This window comes from Oncorhynchus clarkii, chromosome 18 (genome assembly GCF_045791955.1).
Source record: "Oncorhynchus clarkii lewisi isolate Uvic-CL-2024 chromosome 18, UVic_Ocla_1.0, whole genome shotgun sequence".
Lineage (NCBI taxonomy): Eukaryota > Metazoa > Chordata > Actinopteri > Salmoniformes > Salmonidae > Oncorhynchus > Oncorhynchus clarkii.
In genome coordinates this window covers 63,379,143-63,402,534 of record NC_092164.1, presented here as the reverse complement: position 1 = coordinate 63,402,534, position 23,392 = coordinate 63,379,143, and the positions used below count along the sequence as shown (strand labels likewise).

The 23,392-nt window shown below is 43.4% G+C and overlaps 1 protein-coding gene across 1 annotated transcript; it reads right to left on the bottom strand.

Moving 5' to 3' along the window:
* Positions 1-1,410: 1,410 nt before the first annotated feature.
* Positions 1,411-16,823, bottom strand: LOC139372759 (ribonuclease ZC3H12A-like). The gene is made up of 6 exons (XM_071112560.1): positions 16,706-16,823; positions 10,895-11,481; positions 8,402-8,541; positions 3,685-3,919; positions 3,034-3,134; positions 1,411-2,850 (listed from the first exon to the last, which is right to left on the bottom strand). The coding sequence occupies exons 2-6, from the start codon at positions 11,434-11,436 to the stop codon at positions 1,775-1,777; spliced, it is 2,094 nt and encodes a 697-aa protein (XP_070968661.1). The 5' UTR covers positions 11,437-11,481; positions 16,706-16,823; the 3' UTR covers positions 1,411-1,774.
* Positions 16,824-23,392: the final 6,569 nt, after the last annotated feature.

The window sequence follows — 23,392 nt, the reverse complement described above, 5'->3', positions numbered from 1 at the left end:
AGCATCGATTCACAAACCTTTAAATATATTTAGGTTTTTATTTAAAATGTTTGCATAAAACACTGAAATTATTAATTGACTGTATCCCATAGCACAATTCCATGTACACTGAAGAAACGAAGAAACAAAAGCTCACAGCAGGGAACTAAAACCTGTCACAAATCAACGATCTGGAATTATACACTGTTCTCTCATTGCTGCACACAAGTCGATTTTTTAAAAATGTTTATTTATTAGACAGTGGCAAATCACAACGTCTTTCTACTCTTCTACTTCTGACTGTAAATATTAGCATTTTATTTTTAGACTTTAGATATAGTCGTGTATGTTTTTTGTACTACTTAAAATGCATTTTTTATCATTAAAAAGAAATGCATATGTTGTTCTCCTCAGAACATTACAACTGAAATCTGCATAAGGTGAAACAGCACCACTGTTATTGTTGTTGTTTTGTTGAAGAAAGGAGGAGAGGGACGTCTGGAAAACACAACTCATATTCTGCCGATTCTATGTCTGGGGGGGGGGGGGGGGGGGGGGGGGACTGTGTTGGTTGTTTGAAGTAAAATCTTTGTTGTTGTAAGGTCTCAAACGGACGTGGCTGTATAGCCAAGTATGAATTCCAGCTTTAATGTTATTCAAAAAAACAAGACCCATAGGGCATCTACTTCACTAGCGTACTAGCTAGATAGTTAGCTGTGACCTACCATAATGGCACACAGTGCCAATAAAACTCTTTATGCCATAACTCATCTTGATACATAGACCTCAGAACACATCAATACATATGTAAATGCATACATCGATTTTTTTTCTTCCTATGGTGTTATTTGACTGTTCGTTTGTTTATGTGTAACTCTGTGTTGTTGTTTTTGTCGAACTGCTTTGCTTTATCTTGGCCAGGTTGCAGTTGTAAATGAGAACTTGTTCTCAATTGGCCTACCTGGTTAAATAAAGGTATTCTCAATTGGCCTACCTGGTTAAATAAAGGTATTCTCAACTGGCCTACCTGGTTAAATAAAGGTGTTTCTCAACTGGCCTACCTGGTTAAATAAAGGTGTTTCTCAACTGGCCTACCTGGTTAAATAAAGGTGTTTCTCAACTGGCCTACCTGGTTAAATAAAGGTATTCTCAACTGGCCTACCTGGTTAAATAAAGGTGTTTCTCAACTGGCCTACCTGGTTAAATAAAGGTATTCTCAACTGGCCTACCTGGTTAAATAAAGGTATTCTCAACTGGCCTACCTGGTTAAATAAAGGTGTTTCTCAACTGGCCTACCTGGTTAAATAAAGGTGTTTCTCAACTGGCCTACCTGGTTAAATAAAGGTATTCTCAACTGGCCTACCTGGTTAAATAAAGGTGTTTCTCAACTGGCCTACCTGGTTAAATAAAGGTGTTTCTCAACTGGCCTACCTGGTTAAATAAAGGTGAAATAAAAAAATTAAAACACTGTAAGAATATTGTTTCTCAAATACATGACATTTTCCCATCAAATACATTCAAGAGTCTAGAAATAATATTTTTTTCTCCCCAAAAGATGCAATTTGCATCAACAATCCATTGCCTCAGGTTCCACGCTATCAGAAGCGCTATAAGCAACATAGTTCCTGAAACACGTGGCAAGAACACATTGAGCAGAGCACATACAGTAGGAAGATCAATGCACATACAGTAGGAAGATCTTTACAGTAGCTTGCAGTTTTTTTTTTTACAAGAGATACTTTCAATTGAAAGAAACTAAAATTCCAGTCCCCACCATACCAGAGCAACGAGCCAATCACAGGCCCGGAGACTGCAGGATGAGGATCTCAGCAGCCAATCTCTGTGGGTCCATGAGCTGGGGAAACATGTCCATGACCTTGTCCACCAGACGGCCGTTAAAGATAGCCAGCAGCTTCTTCCTGACCTCCTCTCTCTCCCTGCTCTCCCCGTGGGGGTGGGGCTGTGTCTGAGGGAGGAGCCAGTGTCTCTGCTTCTCCATTTGAGCAGTGCTATGGAGAGTCTGAGGATAAGTCCCGAACGGATCGGACCAGTAGGTCTGCTGTGGAGGTTGGGCCCTGTTCTCCTGTTGGAAGTCATTGGGATACCTGTACTGATGCTCCCCAACTGGATATATCGGTGCCCCATAGCTGAGGTAATAGGTGGGGCTGTAGGTTATCTTGCCTGGGTGGTAGGTGCTGGCTGGGCCCATGCTGTGATGTGGGCTGTGGGTGTTGTTGTGGGTGCTGGCTGGGCCCCTGCTGCGATGTTGTTGGTATCCTGTGCTGGGGCCCAGTAAAGGCTGAGGAGGATGAGAGCTGCAGCTAGAAGGCAGGTTGCTAGGCAGGGAATAGATTTGTTGTCTCATACTAGGGGGGGACAGGCAGTTCCTAAACCCAGCATTCCCATAACGGTCACAGTGGTCCCTGGAGGGGTCAGACACCTGGCTCTCGAAGGAGCCAAGACCAGAATCTAGTCGCTCCTGAGAGCCACTGGGCAGGGCCGAGTCCAGGTCTGTCGGGGATTGAGAGCCACTGGGCATGGCCAAGTCCAGATTGGTCAAGTGTCGGTTGGTCTTGTCCTTCTTAGTTGGGGACCTCTGGCTGGACAGATGGCTTCCCTTGATCAGAAGCACATTCTCACTGATGTGGCCTTTCTTCAGGGAGCCATTCCTCTGTTCTAGAGGCAGTTTCTGAGCCGTCCCCTCCTCCAGAGAAAGGCCATAGGCAGGTCCAGCACCTGCAGTGGGGTGTTTTTGTTCTGATAAAGATAGCTTGGCCTTCTTCCGCAGCTCGTCAGCCAGAGAGCAACGGGATTGGTTGGCTCGTTCCGGGTGGTAGAATTTACACTTCATCCCATAAGTGCATTTCCTGCCTAGATTCATGAAATGTAAACAATAGTTCATTAGTACCATTGAGTTTCAGCACATACAGTACAGTACATTTATTACATCCATTACAGTATTGGTGTCAGTTTGTCAATAATTATTTGACAAACCTCCCCCCCCCCATATGTAAGGTCAACCACAGGATGACCCTAGTAGAGATATGATCTCACCATAAGGGCACGGCTGTTTCCGTGGCAAACGAGGAACCTTCCGTAGAAAGTTCTCCAGGGTGGGACCATGACGACCCAGAGGGTCATCAGGGGGCATGAACCTGAGATAATGGGGGGAGTAGAGTTTAGATTCCCACTACACTGTGGCTAATGTACACTGAACAACAATGCATCATTTGCATACCTCAATTGTGCAGTTATACAGATTTATAAGTATAAAATATTTACAAATTATACAACCAAGCAATGGGCGGCAGGGTAGCCTAGTGGTTAGAGCATTGGACTAGTAACTGGAAGGTTGCAAGTTCAAACCCCCGAGCTGACAAGGTACAAATCTGTCGTTCTGTCCCTGAACAGACAGTTAACCCACTGTCATAGGCTGTCATTGTAAATAAGAATTTATTCTTAACTGACTTGCCTCGTTAAATAAAGGTAAAATTAAAAAAAATGGCTTATTCATGAGATTTGTAGAACTGTAACCATATACCTGTATATTAGCTATTATTTAAAACATGAGTTATTTGTCTACTGTAACCAACTATTAGTTAAAACATGTTATTTGTCTACTGCAACCACCTATTAGGTAAAACATTAATTTATTTGTCCACTGTGTGTATTTCAAGGTTAATAGTAAGCTACCACAAGACTTACTTGTCATTGACGAAGGAGTACATGAGTAGCCTCTCCTCAATGAAGCGCTTCCAGTCCTGTCTCTCGCCCTGAAGGTCACGGTAGGTGTCGTTGGACACGATGATGCCGGCGGTCTCATGCGCCAGCTTGACGATGAAGCGATCGTCATAGCAGACCACACGTTTGCCCGCTACACGCCGCGAAGGGGTGAACACCACGATCTTCTTCCTCTCCAGCTCACGCAAAATGTGTTGATCTTTAGAAACAGAGAAAAATACTTAAATTAGATCATTGATGATTAACTCATTGAATGGTTAAGTATTATTTAAGAGATGAATCATGCATTAACCACCCCTAATCCTGGTCTGTATGTAAACAGATTGTTTCCAGGAAACAGATTTCACAACTTGTTTAGCACACTTTACTTTATCGCTCACATTCTACCTCTCACATTCTACCTCTCACATTCTACCTCTCACATTCTACCTCTCACATTCTACCGCTCACATTCTACCGCTCACATTCTACCGCTCACATTCTACCGCTCACATTCTACCGCTCACATTCTACCTCTCACATTCTACCTCTCACATTCTACCTCTCACATTCTACCTCTCACATTCTACCTCTCACATTCTACCTCTCACATTCTACCTCTCACATTGTCATATTTTGTTGCCAAACTTTTTAAGATACTCTGATAGCGAGCAGGGTATAGCGTGTAGGCTCAAAGTTGATATGATATTTGGCACACATGAATAAAGTTGATATGATATTTGGCACACATGAATAAAGTTGATATGATATTTGGCACACATGAATAAAGTTGGATAAAGTTTAATTAAGGAGCTTCAGATAAAGAAGAATGTGTTAAATATGAGGTTAACTAAATTAAAAACTCTATCCATCATATTAACGTTGAGCCTACAGGCTCTAACCAGCTCTTGGCAATGGATAAGGCATGAGCCACATGTACTTCAAGGTCTTCACGGATCCACCTGTACCCAAATACGCAAGACCCGACCCGGGAAGCGAGTGAGTCCGGATCGATGATTCTAAATAATGTCACGGGTCGTATCTGATATGATTTTCATGGGTCTCTGGTATGTGTAATTTTAACTGACTTATCCGGAAGGGCCCATACAGATCCGAAAGCAATAGAGAGAGAAATGGTATAAATCATGCTGCTGCTCTTTGCTTTTCACAGGAGTGGCTTGTTGTTGGCCAATCATAAGTCATCAAAGCGGCAATAAGCTACAGTCATAGAGCCTCCATGTGGGGCAAAAGTTAGAAGATATCTAATCAATGGAAGACGGAATTAAAATTCCGGAATTAAAAGTTAAAGGAGGACAGGCTACAACGACCAAGAGCCAACAGGTAGGCTGTTACTTCATATTGAATGGAATGGAATAGAATGGAGTTGCAACTGTGTAGGATGAGAAAGCGAATGCTTCCTCAATTAGCCTTGCTAGCTAGCTCAACTAGCTTCTCCCAGTTTGATGCAGTCAAGACCGGTACTACGTAATCATATCGGATGATACAGAACCTAGCTATGGTAGATATTAGCCTACTATAATGCGAGTCGACTTGGTTGGTTGCTGCTTCTCGTCTCTCCCTCCCTCCTCCCTGTTCCCATTTCACTTGCTGACACTCACAGTAGCCCATACACACAGCACTGCCAGAGGCTCTCTACCTCCTCTTACACTCACAGTAGCCCATACACACAGCACTGCCAGAGGCTCTCTACCTCCTCTTACACTCACAGTAGCCCATACACACAGCACTGCCAGAGGCTCTCTACCTCCTCTTACACTCACAGTAGCCCATACACACAGCACTGCCAGGGGCTCTCTACCTCCTCTTATTCTCACAGTAGCCCATACACACAGCACTGCCAGGGGCTCTCTACCTCCTCTTATACCCACAGTAGCCTATACACACAGCACTGCCAGAGGCTCCCTACCTCCTCTTATACTCACAGTAGCCCATACACACAGCACTGCCAGGGGCTCTCTACCTCCTCTTACACTCACAGTAGCCCATACACACTGCCAGGGGCTCCCTACCTCCTCTTATACCCACAGTAGCCCATACACACTGCCAGGGGCTCCCTACCTCCTCTTATACCCACAGTAGCCCATACACACTGCCAGGGGCTCCCTACCTCCTCTTATACCCACAGTAGCCCATACACACAGCACTGCCAGAGGCTCTCTACCTCCTCTTATACCCACAGTCCTATACACACTGCCAGGGGCTCTCTACCTCCTCTTATACCCACAGTAGCCCATACACACAGCACTGCCAGAAGCTCTCTACCTCCTCTTATACCCACAGTAGCCTATACACACTGCCAGGGGCTCCCTACCTCCTCTTATACCCACAGTAGCCCATACACACAGCACTGCCAGAGGCTCTCTACCTCCTCTTATACCCACAGTAGCCTATACACACTGCCAGAGGCTCTCTACCTCCTCTTATACCCACAGTAGCCTATACACACAGCACTGCCAGAGGCTCTCTACCTCCTCTTATACCCACAGTAGCCTATACACACTGCCAGGGGCTCCCTACCTCCTCTTATACCCACAGTAGCCTATACACACAGCACTGCCAGAGGCTCTCTACCTCCTCTTACACTCACAGTAGCCCATACACACTGCCAGGGGCTCCCTACCTCCTCTTATACCCACAGTAGCCTATACACACTGCCAGGGGCTCCCTACCTCCTCTTATACCCACAGTAGCCCATACACACTGCCAGGGGCTCCCTACCTCCTCTTATACTCACAGTAGCCCATACACACAGCACTGCCAGAGGCTCTCTACCTCCTCTTACACTCACAGTAGCCCATACACACTGCCAGGGGCTCTCTACCTCCTCTTACACTCACAGTAGCCCATACACACTGCCAGAGGCTCTCTACCTCCTCTTACACTCACAGTAGCCCATACACACAGCACTGCCAGGGGCTCTCTACCTCCTCTTATACTCACAGTAGCCCATACACACAGCACTGCTAGAGGCTCTCTACCTCCTCTTACACTCACAGTAGCCCATACACACTGCCAGAGGCTCTCTACCTCCTCTTACACTCACAGTAGCCCATACACACTGCCAGGGGCTCCCTACCTCCTCTTATACCCACAGTAGCCTATACACACAGCACTGCCAGGGGCTCTCTACCTCCTCTTACACTCACAGTAGCCCATACACACAGCACTGCCAGGGGCTCTCTACCTCCTCTCCCTCGCGCTTTTAGTAGCTTATAAAATGACTCGTCTGCTTCCCTCACTCTAATCGGGTCTGAATCCGATCAGGTCTATACAGAACGGGTGTAGTTATCATCGGGCCCGTTTGGAATTGGTCTCTATATTTACAAAAAAACATATTTATGCATATCGGGTCCAGATGGGGATAACCCCAGGCCCATTTAGGAATGGGTATAACTCTTTGGACCAGTGAAGGCCTCTAATTGACAGTAACTAGGTCAGCCATGCTCACCATGAGAAGACGGTTTTTACATGCTACTGCAGGAAGTGATAAATGCGCTGATAAAAGTCCCTAGTTTAATCAGCTGAATGAGAGAGAGACGTAGTGAAACAGAAATATCAGTGTTGGGTTTTCCCCTCCTGCTCTCCACTGCTGTCACTTCCCAGAGTTGTGGAGTTGCATCACTTTGATCACTGATCTGATCTCAAGTTCAGCAACTGGAAAAAGCCAAACAAGTCCATATGCCAAACGGTTTCCTGCTCACACATGTTCAAAGAGACACGCTCTCTACTCAAACATTGTGCTTGTATGCATATTTCCTGAAATCAACATATCACATAGCGTATTATATATTAGAAACTAGGTGATTCGAGCCCTGAATGCTGATTGGCTGAAAGCCATGGGATATCAGACCATATACCACGGGTATGACAAAACATGTATTTTTACTCTTCTAATTACGTTAACCAATTAACCAGTTTATAATAGGGGATTGTGGGGATTGTGGTATGTGGCCACTATAGAACTCCATGATGCGTCGTGCATAAGAAAAGCCCTAATTGTGGTATATTGGCCATTTACCACACCCGTTCAGGTGTTATTGCTTAAATATACTCTATATTGGGGTGGCAGGGTAGCCTAGTGGTTAGAGCGTTGGACTAGTAACCGAAAGGTTGCAAGTTCAAATCCCCGAGCTGACCAAGCTGATATGTCGTTCTGCCCCTGAACAGGCAGTTAACCCACTGTTCCTAGGCTGTCATTGAAAATAAGAATTTGTTCTTAACTGAAACTTGCCTATAAAGGTAAAAAAAAAAAAAAAAATGCCATCTTTAATTAAAATAACATAGAAACTCAATGTTCCATTGTGTCTAAAAACAAATGTCCGCCCAACTTTGTCCCACTGGGCAAAAACAGGTTGAATCAACATTGTTTCCACGTCAATTCAACAAAATCATTTATGTGAGGATGTTAAATCGACATGGAAAACTGATCAAATTTGCAAAAAAGTCATATTTTTTTTATTTTACCCAAATCCAATGACAAGGTGACATTTTTTTAGTTGATTTCACGATAAATTCACGTTAGTTGACAACTCAACCAAATCAAAACTAAAGGTTGAAATGATGTCTGTGCCCAGTGGGATGGCTTGAGGAGGAAACTGTATTCAATACAATGAGGGCGGAGATACAGACGAGGAAGTAGACATCGGGCCCCGTGCCTGGCAGTGTATTCCCGACATCTTACCTGTGATGAGGACATCTGGTCTAGGCTGCTCCTTCCTCCAAGAGGGAACAAACACAGTGATGTCCGTATGACCTCTGTCCAGGAAGAAGTTTACCGCCAGCTGGATTCCCAGGCAGGAAAACATTTCCTTGTTCCCGTGGCTACAACAGAACGGCAATAGAAATAAATATTGTTTAGCAAGCAAGCCACTCACTCCATTCCTTACACACTTCCTTGATTCCAAGGCTACAACAGAAAGGCAATATAAATAAATATTGTTGAGCAAGCAAGCCAATCCCATTCATAATGACTTACCTGTGTGGTAAGGGTAAGGAAAAATAACCTCCTACGCTGACTCATTGGCTTGCGTCCCAATTGGCACCCTATGGGCCCTAGTCAAAAGAAGTGCACTTTATAGGGAGAAGGTGCCATTTGGAACGCAGCCTGTACCTCAAGAGCTATATCAATAGACACATTTGGAGAGGGAGGGCCCGCGATTACTACAACAGTTATTTTTCATTTGAAAGCACTTAGCTACATGTACACACAATATCACAGGCATTTGCAATGCAAATGTTTTAGCTGTGTATACACAAATCAAACGGTCCCTGTTCTCACAGTAGACCACCTACCAACTAGCTACAGTAGGACTATTACTAGAATCTAGACCAGCGATAATCAACTAGATTCAACTGAGTGGATGGTCAGGGGGCTGGAACATAATTACAAATCATTTGTGGGCTGCGAATTGACTGCAAGAAGCCCAAACAGATATAATATTTGACTAAAACATAAAAATTCAAACCTTGCTTACATTTGAATACGATCATATATCTCTCTATTATGTGTGGGAATACTTCGGGACACATTTCCAAAATTAAAATCACTTGGAGCTAATTAGCTGATGTATGTCCAGTAGGGCAGGCAGGGCATAAAATGCAGTCAGGTCTGTTCCTGTTGCACTGTGCACTGATTTGCATGCTCAAATTTGCATGTCAGAGCAATGAGGGAGAGACATGCCTGTACGAATGTTGTATCAAAGTGGGCAGAAAGCCAAAGGAGACAGAGGAGCAGCAGAAGGGGGAGTGATGGGGGTGTGGGAGAAAAGGTTAACTCTCCCCCAGGCTAACAGTGACACCTGACTGAGTGGCTGGTGGAGTGTTGAAACAATAGACATAAAAGCAGGGCTGAAACAGTGTTACCATTCCTGACTTCTAGCTAGATCCTAATTATGAGGGGTAAGGGCTGGAGTTTATATAGAGAAGTAATTATGAGGGGTAAGGGTAGGAGTAAATCTAGAGAAGTAATTATGGGGGGTAAGGGCTGGTTTATGTAGAGAAGTAATTATGAGGGGTAAGGGCTGGTTTATGTAGAGAAGTAATTATGAGGGGTAAGGGCTGGTTTATCTAGAGAAGTAATTATGAGGGGTAAGGGCTGGTTTATGTAGAGAAGTAATTATGAGGGGTAAGGGCTGGTTTATGTAGAGAAGTAATTATGAGGGGTAAGGGCTGGTTTATGTAGAGAAGTAATTATGAGGGGTAAGGGCTGGTTTATGTAGAGACGTAATTATGAGGGGCAAGGGCTGGTTTATGTAGAGAAGTAATTATGAGGGGTAAGGGCTGGTTTATGTAGAGAAGTAATTATGAGGGGTAAGGGCTGGTTTATGTAGAGAAGTAATTATGAGGGGCAAGGGCTGGTTTATGTAGAGAAGTAATTATGAGGGGTAAGGGCTGGTTTATGTAGAGAAGTAATTATGAGGGGCAAGGGCTGGTTTATGTAGAGAAGTAATTATGAGGGGCAAGGGCTGGTTTATCTAGAGACGTAATTATGAGGGGTAATGGCTGGTTTATCTAGAGAAGTAATTATGAGGGGTAAGGGCTGGTTTATCTAGAGAAGTATGGGTAGGAGTTTAGCGCAATAAGGAAATGATCTGTTCTTGAAGACCGTGAATTCTTCTGGCACAGCACCTTCTTTACAGGCTTTCTGCCAAACCACAAGCTCCTAGAAACACTTAACTACAACTACTGGAGAGAGATATGATGAAGGCTGGTCTAACCTGTATCTACCTTTTTCCCATGAACATAATCTGTTTTATTACATTTTTATTTAACTAGGCAAATCAGTTAAGAACTAATTCTTATTTACAATGACGGGCTACCCCGGCCAAACCCGAACGACGCTGGGTCAATTGTGCGGCGCCACATGGGACTCCCAATCACGGGCGGTTGCGATACAGCCATGAAATCGAACCAGGGTCTGTAGTGACACCTCTAGCACTGAGATTCAGTACCGTAGACCCCTGCGCCACTCTAGAGCCCGTTAAAGGCAGTATGCCTTTTATATCAATACTAAATCATTTCTGGGTAACAATTAAGTACCTTACTGTGATAGTTTTCCATTAAAATGGACACACATATTTATTGATAACTATTTCTCAACCAACAATGTTGCTAGCAATGTCTGGGAGTGGTGAGTGGGGAGGGGGAAACTTAAAACTAGTGAAACTGTGCTCACCTCATAGCCACGTTGCTCCCATCGATCACTATGGGTCTCAGGGCATCACCCTCCTCACTGGGTACATCGCCCCGGCTGGGTGGAGGGGTGAGGGGCAGGTTACTGAGGGTCTCCCCTCGGCCCACCAGGATAGACGGGGCTCCCTCCTTCTCCTGCTCCTCCTCAATCCCTTCTAGACTGGCTCCCGTCCGCACCAGCTCCCCCAGAACCCTGTTAGTGTCTGTGTTCAGGCCAAACTTCTGCAACACGGTCCAGACCTGCGCTGGGGAGTAGCCCAGTTTAAGGTAGAAGTCCAGCTGAGCCTCTCCAGGTTCTGTGGAGGTCTTGCCGCTCTCCTCCGGGGCAGAGCAGTGGGTACCACTAGGGTGCATTCTCTCACAGATGGGACAGGGTGGATGATGACTGTGAAGGGCAGGCAGAGTGGACAGCCATCCGACTGTGTCGTGGGGCTCTGTGGGGCTCAGACGGGCTATGTGGGAGAACTCTTTCCATGGTAAGACATCTTTGACCGGGCTCAGCATTGAGATAGCACCAATCTTCATCTCTTTCTCTCTCTCTCTCTTTCAGGCAGGTCTCATATATGACACCTGTTTAAAAAAAAAGATGTCATCATTATTGTGGGTGTGTGAAAAAGGGCTATTTAAAAGTTTGAGGTCATAATACTAACAAAAAAAATAAAAAAAATGAAAATAAACACACATCAGCTCTACAGCACATACACCAGTAGACTACAATTCAGCTTGTCATTTAAGTTATCAACACTTCAATAATTGTCTTGCCGTCTGACAATGGATCACATCTTACTTTAGTAGAACAGAACTTTCTGATAACTACTTTACTGGAGGGAAAATATATTTGTTATGACTGCGATATGTGGTCGTCTCACCCAACTGTAAGTAGCTCTAGATGAGAGCGTCTGCTAAATTCCTCAAATGTAAATGGGATGTTAGTACTGACGTTGAGTGTGCAAAGCTGTCATCAAGGCAAACAGTGGCTACTTTGAAGAATCTCAAATATAAACTATATTTTGATTTGTGTAACACTTATTTGGTTACTACATGATTCCATATGTGTTATTTCATAGTTTTGATGTAGAAAATAGTAAAAATAAAGAAAAACCCGTGAATGAGTAAAATATATATATTTTTTGGAACTCAGTCGGGGTCCCAACTTACTATTGAGAGTAAGAATAGGGCAATTCCAAAATGGCTGCAGAGAGCATGGGGTATCAGCTATGACATGACACACAGACTTTGAAAAAATCTATTTAGCTTATTCCACTAGAGCGAGGTGGATTTACACCCACTAACAGAATTGCAGGAACGTAATTTCATCATTCGTCCCTGATCTGTACTACACAGAAATACATAACTATGGATATTAATGTCATTCTCTTCATGGTGATGTACCTATTACACAAAGGTATAAATATGCATTATCCTCCTTTGCATATTTGGGTATTATTCTAGACACTGGCTTTCATTTTAATGAGCTCTGCCCCCAAAAAGACCAAATTTCCTTGGTCCGGACAGTACCAATCATATATATCTATGTTTCACAAGTTTAGACATCAAAGTACAGCACAGTAAAGCTCTGTAGAGTACATAACAGTACAGGAGAGTACAGAACAGTAGAATACAGTACAGTCAAGTAGATTAGAGTAGAGTACAGTACAGTACAGTAGAGTACAGTAGAGAACAGTACAGTAGAGTAGTGCAGAACAGAACAGAACAGTACAGTACAGAACAGAACAGTACTGTAGAGTACAGAACAGTATAGTAAAGTAGATTCCCATGTAGAGTACAGTCGAGTTCAGTGTAGAGTACAGTAGAGTTCAGTGTAGAGTACAGTAGAGTACAGTAGAGTACAGTAGAGTACAGTAGAGTTCAGTGTAGAGTACAGTAGAGTTCAGTGTAGAGTACAGTAGAGTACAGTAGAGTACAGTCGAGTTCAGTGTAGAGTACAGTAGAGTACAGTAGAGTACAGTAGAGTACAGTGTTGAGTACAGTAGAGTACAGTAGAGTACAGTGTTGAGTACAGTAGAGTACAGTAGAGTTCAGTGTAGAGTACAGTAGAGTACAGTGTAGAGTACAGTGTAGAGTTCAGTGTAGAGTACAGTAGAGTACAGTAGAGTTCAGTGTAGAGTACAGTAGAGTACAGTGTTGAGTACAGTAGAGTACAGTAGAGTTCAGTGTAGAGTACAGTGTAGAGTGCAGTGTAGAGTACAGTAGAGTTCAGTGTAGAGTACAGTGTAGAGTTCAGTATAGAGTACAGTAGAGTTCAGTGTAGAGTACAGTGTAGAGTGCAGTGTAGAGTTCAGTATAGAGTACAGTAGAGTTCAGTGTAGAGTACAGTAGAGTACAGTAGAGTACAGTGTTGAGTACAGTAGAGTACAGTAGAGTTCAGTGTAGAGTACAGTAGAGTACAGTAGAATACAGTGTAGAGTACAGTAGAGTACAGTAGAGTTCAGTGTAGAGTACAGTAGAGTACAGTAGAGTTCAGTGTAGAGTACAGTGTAGAGTTCAGTATAGAGTACAGTAGAGTTCAGTGTAGAGTACAGTAGAGTACAGTAGAGTACAGTGTTGAGTACAGTAGAGTACAGTAGAGTTCAGTGTTGAGTACAGTAGAGTACAGTAGAGTTCAGTATAGAGTACAGTAGAGTTCAGTATAGAGTACAGTAGAGTTCAGTATAGAGTACAGTAGAGTACAGTAGAGTTCAGTGTAGAGTACAGTAGAGTACAGTAGAGTTCAGTGTTGAGTACAGTAGAGTACAGTAGAGTTCAGTGTAGAGTACAGTAGAGTACAGTAGAGTACAGTGTTGAGTACAGTAGAGTACAGTAGAGTACAGTAGAGTACAGTAGAGTTCAGTGTAGAGTACAGTGTAGAGTGCAGTGTAGAGTTCAGTATAGAGTACAGTAGAGTTCAGTGTAGAGTACAGTGTAGAGTGCAGTGTAGAGTTCAGTATAGAGTACAGTAGAGTTCAGTGTAGAGTACAGTAGAGTACAGTAGAGTACAGTGTTGAGTACAGTAGAGTACAGTAGAGTTCAGTGTAGAGTACAGTGTAGAGTGCAGTGTAGAGTTCAGTATAGAGTACAGTAGAGTTCAGTGTAGAGTACAGTAGAGTACAGTAGAGTACAGTAGAGTTCAGTGTAGAGTACAGTGTAGAGTGCAGTGTAGAGTACAGTGTAGAGTACAGTGTAGAGTACAGTAGAGTACAGTGTAGAGTACAGTGTAGAGTACAGCTGAGTACAGTCACGGAATTGCATTTTAATCACTTAATTATTCATAAACAGAACGTAAATCAGTAAAAACACTAACAAAGAGGACCACTAGTTTAACAGCCCTTAGGCCAGGGGTCGCCAATTACATTAATTATTTATTTATTTATTATTTCTACTTTATTTAACCAGGTAGGCTAGTTGAGAACAAGTTCTCATTTACAACTGCGACCTGGCCAAGATAAAGCAAAGCAGTGCGACACAAACAACACAGAGTTACACATGGAATAAAACAAACATATATATTCAGCCGTGGGACGATTCTTTCTTAAGCAGATGGTCGGGGGCTGTGACATAGATACAAGTATATTGTACACTGCAAAATGACCGCAAGAATCCCAAACAGATACAGTATTTGACAAAAACATAATCAATTTAAAACTTGATTATATTGGGATATGATCACATATGCATTTCTATATATATGTGTGGGATTTCCTCTTTGAGCTAATATCCTAGTGATTTTACAGTTGTTTATGTCCAACAACAAAACATAAAATCAGCCATGCGCCACCTATTGGGGAACCCTTGGACTAGTAACCAGCAGGTAGCCTAGTGGTTAGAGCATTGGACTTGTAACCAGCAGGTTGTCTAGTGGTTAGAGCGTTGGACTAGTAACCAGCAGGTTGTCTAGTGGTTTGAGCGTTGGACTAGTAACCAGCAGGTTGTCTAGTGGTTAGAGCGTTGGACTAGTAACCAAAAGGTTTTTTGAATTTGTTCTTAACTGACTTGCCCTGTTAAATAAAAAAATGATCAGGATAATTTTTATTTTACCTTTATTTAACTAGGCAAGTCAGTTAAGAACAAATTCTTATTTTCAATGACGGCCTAGGAACAGTGGGTTAACTGCCTGTTCAGGGGCAGAACGACAGATTGTACCTTGTCAGCTCGGGGATTTGAACTTGCAACCTTTCGGTTACTAATCCAACACTAGGCTACTAGTCTTAATTTGACCACCCTATTGCAGGAGAACTTTCCTGCAATGTAGGACATTTTACACTTGTAGTGTATTGGAGATTTAAAAAGGTTTCTGAAGTTTGTAATTTCCACTTTGAAATTTCCGAATTGATTTGTCCTTACGAAAAGTGGATCAACCCCAACAAAAAATGCCCATTAATTACAATCCACATAAAAATTCAAATGTACTGTTGCTGCAGGATTATTTTCCTGCTGTAGCATACTGGCTCAAATTAAGATTCTACATCTGTACCTTTTTTAACTCTTGATGACAAGTGCTCCTGTCTGTCGGTATCATCGAATGCGACCTAACAGCATGGTCTCATAGACTAGATGTAGCGTAGTAAATGTAAATCAGGGACACTCAAATATTATGATATTTTATGTTTGGTATGGTTACATACTGTAAAACAGATGGCTACTTAAGACAAAAGGGTTGGGGTGGATAAGCGGGCGTATAACGCAAACATTTAGCAACCCAAAGGTTGCGCGTTTGAATCTCATCACGGACAACTTTGATATTGTAGTTAAATAGCAACTCTTTAACTACATGTTAGCTAACCCTACCCATGACCTTAAACCATCTAACTCCTAAACTGAACCCTAACGTTAGCTAGTATTCGTAACATGTCATACGTTTTCAAAATGATAACGTCTGGAAAATTCGTAACATATTGTACGTTTGGAAAATTCGTAACATATAATACGAATTGTAATTCGTAGCATATCATACAGAATGGGTGATGGACATCGACAAAATGAATACATACAGTACCATACGAAACCTATCGTATATGCGGTGTCTTGGATTTACATACAGAATAATAAGAAAAGCTCTGAGACAAAAATGTGTATATTGTCTATTGTCTATTATCTATTATATTCCTTTACTCAAGTTACTTTACTGTGACTTTACAGCAGACCTACAGTGCAGAAAATAAAAGTTATATGTGTTGTTCATCTTGTGCTATTTAACTAGGCAAGTCAATGACGGTCTAGGAACAGTGGGTTAACTGCCTTGTTCAGGGGCAGAACGACAGCTTGTCAGCTCGGGGACTTGAGCAACCAACCTTTCGGTTAGTGGCCCACCGCTCTAACCACTAGGCTACCTAATAGCGACTAATAGGCTACACTCCTGTTCAATGGATAACATTATTTATTGAGTAGTCATGTGTTTTCCTAACAGGAGATTTAAATGACCAATATGTTTTTCTGAAAGTGAAACGTCATTTTTCCCCACCTAAAGTTATGAGGTCCAAAAGGCAACGTACAGTAGGCCTAGGAATGACCCGTTGGTTTACTGTATCAATAGCCTAAATGTATATTGTCGACCACTCGAGTATTTAAAGGAAATTAATTAAATTGCCTGGTGTTCATTCCCAGAAATTTTAGTCGGCGAGATGTTAAATGTAGCCTATGAGTATCAACCCGAGTTATCCTTCTTTGATTTGTTCCGCAATTTAGTCCGTTTCGGAAAACCTTAACATTATAGTCTAACCTGAACTTTTGACACCGTAATCAGTCAACACGTTACCAAATAAGAAACAAAGTTAGCCCGTCAAATGTAGTTACTTACCAGTATTTCATAGCCCAACAGTTTCGCGATTGAATGTAATGTTCGTGCTGCTATCCATGTGAAATGTCTCTCTCTCTCTGTGAGCAATGTCAGTACCGACAGTCCGCCACCACGCAAATATCTCCCCCTATGACGTCACACGCTTCAACTCCACTGGAGGAAATAGAGGGGTTTTCCCGTCTTCCTTTCTTGAGGTAACGAAACAGGCCAACAGCAGTTGATCATAAAAAATTAACTAGGTGAAGTCAATTTATATGACGCCCTAGTTCGGCCAAACCCGGTCCCCGCTATATGGAACTTTAAATCACGGCCAGATGTCATACAGCCTGGATTCGAACCAGTTACTATAGTGACGCGGAGATGCAGTACCTTAGACCGCTGCGCCACTCGGTAAACCAATTCAGTGATTGACCAGCTAACTAAACAGTTTTTTTTTCAAAACCTTTTACAAACAAGTTTCAAGTGCAACTATATTATTATCAACTGATAGACCATGGTATGATAGTCTCTGGCTGAAATCATTGCTCCTATGAGCTATTATAGCTACTGCCTAGCCTACTGAATACAATGTTTGTGTAGTCTCGATTCCAAAATGAGCAGCAGCTGCTGAAAAAAAATGAGCTACAAATATTGAAATTTACAATGGTTTTTAGAGTGAAGTACATTGAGAAAAAAGCAAAAGAAAACTGCAAGACTGAATTGGAGACAAAACAAGCAACAAACAAAGAAGACAGGCTTTGGAAAAAGTAACAATTTTTCATAAAATTGTACATCTTAGCTAGCTGAATTGCTTACCAGTTGCTAGGGACTCTCCTGGAAGTAGCTAGCTAGCTAACAAAGAATAACAAAGAAAATCTAGTTAACAAGAAAAGAAAGACAAAATATGGCCTAGGATTGTACCCTAAAACATTTGTATGTATTTTAATAACATGTTTTGAGCCACATCATATAGTTCCTAGTGAGTCAGCAGTTTCTTATTATTTTCTGTATTGATTTCGGCCAGTGGATGGAACTTCTTTTCTAAGGGTTGACGATGACATCAAGGGGAAAAAAGGCTGGTAATCGTGGTGAGCTTTACACTGTCATAAATACTATTATAGTGCACTGTCTATTATCTACCGTCTATAGAGCCACTGTATGGTCCATAATCAAAAAAAGGAAGAATGCATTTGAGATTCCATTCACAACGCTGGAAAATAACTACTCTACATTTTCCTACACCATAAAAGGAGGATAAAGGCCAACTCATTGTTTGTAGAAACTTTGACCCAGCCCAGCCAGCCCATGTTAGACCAGACAGAGAAGTCACCTGTGTGGTCTGATGACCTATGTGACAGAACAATACACCCTTTATCTGCACTGTATGCCTAAAGCTCTTACCTGACTTCATCATGTAGGCATGTGTCTGAGTTGTTTTTTCATATTCCATTCTCAAGAGCACTCAGAAAATCCTGTTATGCAGTACCTGATTAATGCATCGGCTATTTTCTTATGGATCATAATGTATGCATTACAATTAATAATATCTGTGTGTCTGCTGGACATATCTAGTTGTTTTTGACTTACCTTTCAAGAGAAACTTTTAGAAACTCTGCTGTATGACCTTTTTTAAAACTTATTTCCTGTTTCGTCGCAGAAAACGATGATAAACCCCAAATCTTTGACTTCCGGCGCCGACAGAGATGGCCGCCTCGCTTCGCGTTCCTAGGAAACTATGCAGTTTTTTGTTTTTTTACGTGTTATTTCTTACATTAGTACCCCAGGTCATCTTAGGTTTCATTACATACAGTCGAGAAGAACTACTGAATATAAGATCAGCATCAACTCACCATCAGTACGACCAAGAATATGTTTTTCGCGACGCGGATCCTGTGTTCTGCCTTACAAACAGGACAAAGGAGTGGATCCTATGCAGCGACCCAAAAAAACGACTCCGAAAGAGAGGGAAACGAGGCGGTCTACTGGTCAGACTCCGGAGACGGGCACAGCGCGCACCACTCCCTAGCATTCTTCTTGCCAATGTCCAGTCTCTTGACAACAAGGTTGATGAAATCCGAGCAAGGGTAGCATTCCAGAGGGACATCAGAGACTGTAACGTTCTTTGCTTCACGGAAACGTGGCTTACTGGAGAGACGCAATCCGAAGCGGTGCAGCCAACAGGTTTCTCCACGCATCGCGCAGACAGGAAAAAACATCTTTCTGGTAAAAAGAGGGGCGGGGGCGTATGCCTTATGACTAACGTGACATGGTGCGATGAAAGAAACATACAGGAACTCAAATCCTTCTGTTCACCTGATTTAGAATTCCTCACAATCAAATGTAGACCGCATTATCTACCAAGAGAATTCTCTTCGATCATAATCACAGCCGTATATATCCCCCCCCAAGCAGACACATCGATGGCTCTGAACGAACTTTATTTAACTCTCTGCAAACTGGAAACAATTTATCCGGAGGCTGCATTCATTGTAGCTGGGGATTTTAACAAGGCTAATCTGAAAACAAGACTCCCCAAATTTTATCAGCATATCGATTGCGCAACCAGGGGAGGAAAGACCTTGGACCATTGTTACTCTAACTTCCGCGACGCATATAAGGCCCTGCCCCGCCCCCCTTTCGGAAAAGCTGACCACGACTCCATTTTGTTGATCCCTGCCTACAGACAGAAACTAAAACAAGAGGCTCCCACGCTGAGGTCTGTCCAACGCTGGTCCGACCAAGCTGACTCCACACTCCAAGACTGCTTCCATCACGTGGACTGGGAGATGTTTCGTATTGCGTCAGATAACAACATTGACGAATACGCTGATTCGGTGTGCGAGTTCATTAGAACGTGCGTTGAAGATGTCGTTCCCATAGCAACGATTAAAACATTCCCTAACCAGAAACCGTGGATTGATGGCAGCATTCGTGTGAAACTGAAAGCGCGAACCACTGCTTTTAATCAGGGCAAGGTGTCTGGTAACATGACCGAATACAAACAGTGCAGCTATTCCCTCCGCAAGGCTATCAAACAAGCTAAGCGCCAGTACAGAGACAAAGTAGAATCTCAATTCAACGGCTCAGACACAAGAGGCATGTGGCAGGGTCTACAGTCAATCACGGACTACAGGAAGAAACCCAGCCCAGTCACGGACCAGGATGTCTTGCTCCCAGGCAGACTAAATAACTTTTTTGCCCGCTTTGAGGACAATACAGTGCCACTGACACGGCCTGCAACGAAAACATGCGGTCTCTCCTTCACTGCAGCCGAGGTGAGTAAGACATTTAAACGTGTTAACCCTCGCAAGGCTGCAGGCCCAGATGGCATCCCCAGCCGCGCCCTCAGAGCATGCGCAGACCAGCTGGCCGGTGTGTTTACGGACATATTCAATCAATCCCTATACCAGTCTGCTGTTCCCACATGCTTCAAGAGGGCCACCATTGTTCCTGTTCCCAAGAAAGCTAAGGTAACTGAGCTAAATGACTACCGCCCCGTAGCACTCACATCCGTCATCATGAAGTGCTTTGAGAGACTAGTCAAGGACCATATCACCTCCACCCTACCTGACACCCTAGACCCACTCCAATTTGCTTACCGCCCAAATAGGTCCACAGACGATGCAATCTCAACCACACTGCACACTGCCCTAACCCATCTGGACAAGAGGAATACCTATGTGAGAATGCTGTTCATCGACTACAGCTCGGCATTCAACACCATAGTACCCTCCAAGCTCGTCATCAAGCTCGAGACCCTGGGTCTCGACCCCGCCCTGTGCAACTGGGTACTGGACTTCCTGACGGGCCGCCCCCAGGTGGTGAGGGTAGGCAACAACATCTCCTCCCCGCTGATCCTCAACACTGGGGCCCCACAAGGTTGCGTTCTGAGCCCTCTCCTGTACTCCCTGTTCACCCACGACTGCGTGGCCACGCACGCCTCCAACTCAATCATCAAGTTTGCGGACGACACAACAGTGGTAGGCTTGATTACCAACAACGATGAGACGGCCTACAGGGAGGAGGTGAGGGCCCTCGGAGTGTGGTGTCAGGAAAACAACCTCACACTCAACAAAACTAAGGAGATGATTGTGGACTTCAGGAAACAGCAGAGGGAACACCCCCCTATCCACATCGATGGAACAGTAGTGGAGAGGGTAGCAAGTTTTAAGTTCCTCGGCATACACATCACAGACAAACTGAATTGGTCCACTCACACAGACAGCATCGTGAAGAAGGCGCAGCAGCGCCTCTTCAACCTCAGGAGGCTGAAGAAATTCGGCTTGTCACCAAAAGCACTCACAAACTTCTACAGATGCACAATCGAGAGCATCCTGGCGGGCTGTATCACCGCCTGGTATGGCAACTGCACCGCCCTCAACCGTAAGGCTCTCCAGAGGGTAGTGAGGTCTGCACAACGCATCACCGGGGGCAAACTACCTGCCCTCCAGGACACCTACACCACCCGATGTCACAGGAAGGCCATAAAGATCATCAAGGACATCAACCACCCGAGCCACTGCCTGTTCACCCCGCTATCATCCAGAAGGCGAGGTCAGTACAGGTGCATCAAAGCTGGGACCGAGAGACTGAAAAACAGCTTCTATCTCAAGGCCATCAGACTGTTAAACAGCCACCACTAACACTGAGTGGCTGCTGCCAACACACTGACACTGACTCAACTCCAGCCACTTTAATAATGGGAATTGATGGGAAATGATGTAAATATATCACTAGCCACTTTAAACAATGCTACCTTATATAAATGTTACTTACCCTACATTATTCATCTCATACGCATACGTATATACTGTACTCTATATCATCGACGGTATCCTTATGTAATACATGTATCACTAGCCACTTTATACTATACTATGCCACTTTGTACTCTATATCATCGACGGTATCCTTATGTAATACATGTATCACTAGCCACTTTATACTATACTATGCCACTTTGTTTACATACTCATCTCATTTGTACATACTGTACCCGATACCATCTACTGTATCTTGCCTATGCTGCTCTGTACCATCACTCATTCATATATCCTTATGTACATATTCTTTATCCCCTTACACTGTGTACAAGACAGTAGTTTGGAATTGTTAGTTAGATTACTTGTTATTACTGCATTGTCGGAACTAGAAGCACAAGCATTTCGCTACACTCGCATTAACATCTGCTAACCATGTGTATGTGACAAATAAAATTTGATTTGATTTGATTTGATTTAGATACATTTCAAGAGGGAGGATCTGGTCATTTTGAAGACTACATTAATGTAAAGTTTTATTTCCAGTAGAACCATTACATTTAACCCTCTAGGAGTTACTGACTGTGGGTTTAGTTATGAGTTAGAAGTTGCAATATTCTTTGGGTGGGAAACAAATCATCAAATAGTGCCAAGTAAGCAGTAAGTTACCAGTAACCATCACGTTTTCAACTGCAAGGTAGTGTCAAATTTGTCTTCTCTATTAAACATGCAATTGCAATTGTACTCAAAACATCAGACTGTGTATTGGAATGACAGTGTTGCTTCCAGCAGAGGGGGAACTTACTGGTTGCTTCTCACGCTCTCACTCAAGCAACTCTAGCTCTCGCTCTAGCCTAGTCGGTTCAGTTGATGAAGATGTACATGAAGGAAGACCAGATAAATGTATTGGTTTAATCTTTATTTCAAATGTTATTAAGGTGAAATGTACATGTAATATTGAAGAAGAGAGCCAACCGTAATTGTAATGTACATAAAGAAGAACCAGATGTACTGTATCACGTGTCAAACTGGTTCCACGGACGGCCGACTGTCTGCGGGTTTTTGCTCCTCCCTTGTACTTAATTGATAAAATAAGGTCAATAATTAGTAAGGAACTCCCCTCCACTGGTTGTCTAACCTGCATACTCTAGGCCCTCTGTGGAATGAGTTTGACACCTCTGCTGTATATTGTTTCAAACTGTATTAGAAGAGTGGAACTCTCATCTCACAACACATCAACTACAGTCTATTTAGCTGCCTCTTACCATGGCCTCAGAACACAATGGAAGTCTGGACAAATAAATGTTTGGAAGATTTTACATTTGTATATATTTTTGGGGGGTTTGGGCACAGGTCTGAGTTTCATTGGACAATAACTTAATTGTATGTTAATACAATTATATGTTAGTCTTATGTTTCTTATGACATTTCTTCTTCTTCCTAGGTTTTTCCTTAGGTTGTTCAGGCTCCCGTGGAGGTTCAGGCTCCCCATGCTCTATTGGTTCAGGTGCTACTGGATCAGGCTCTGCCGGTTCAGGCAATGCGGCATTAGGCTCAGGTTCTGCTGGTTCAGTCTTTACTGGTTCAGAATCTGCAGGTGCAGGCTCTACTGGCTCAGGCTCTACTGATTCAGGCTCTGCTGGCTCAGGCTCTGCTGGTTCAGGTTGTACTGGTTCAGGTTCTGCGGGTTCAGGCTCTGCTGGTTCAGGTTCTTCATGCTCTGCTGGTTGTGGTTCTGCTAGTCCAAGCTCTGAAGGTTCAGGCTCTGGTGGCTCAGGCTCTGCTGGTTCAGGCTCTGCTGGTTCAGGCTGTACTGGTTCAGGTTCTGCGGGTTCAGGCTCTGCTGGTTCAGGTTCTTCATGCTCTGCTGGTTGTGGTTCTGCTAGTCCAAGCTCTGAAGGTTCAGGCTCTGGTGGCTCAGGCTCTCCTGGTTCAGGTTCTTCTGGTC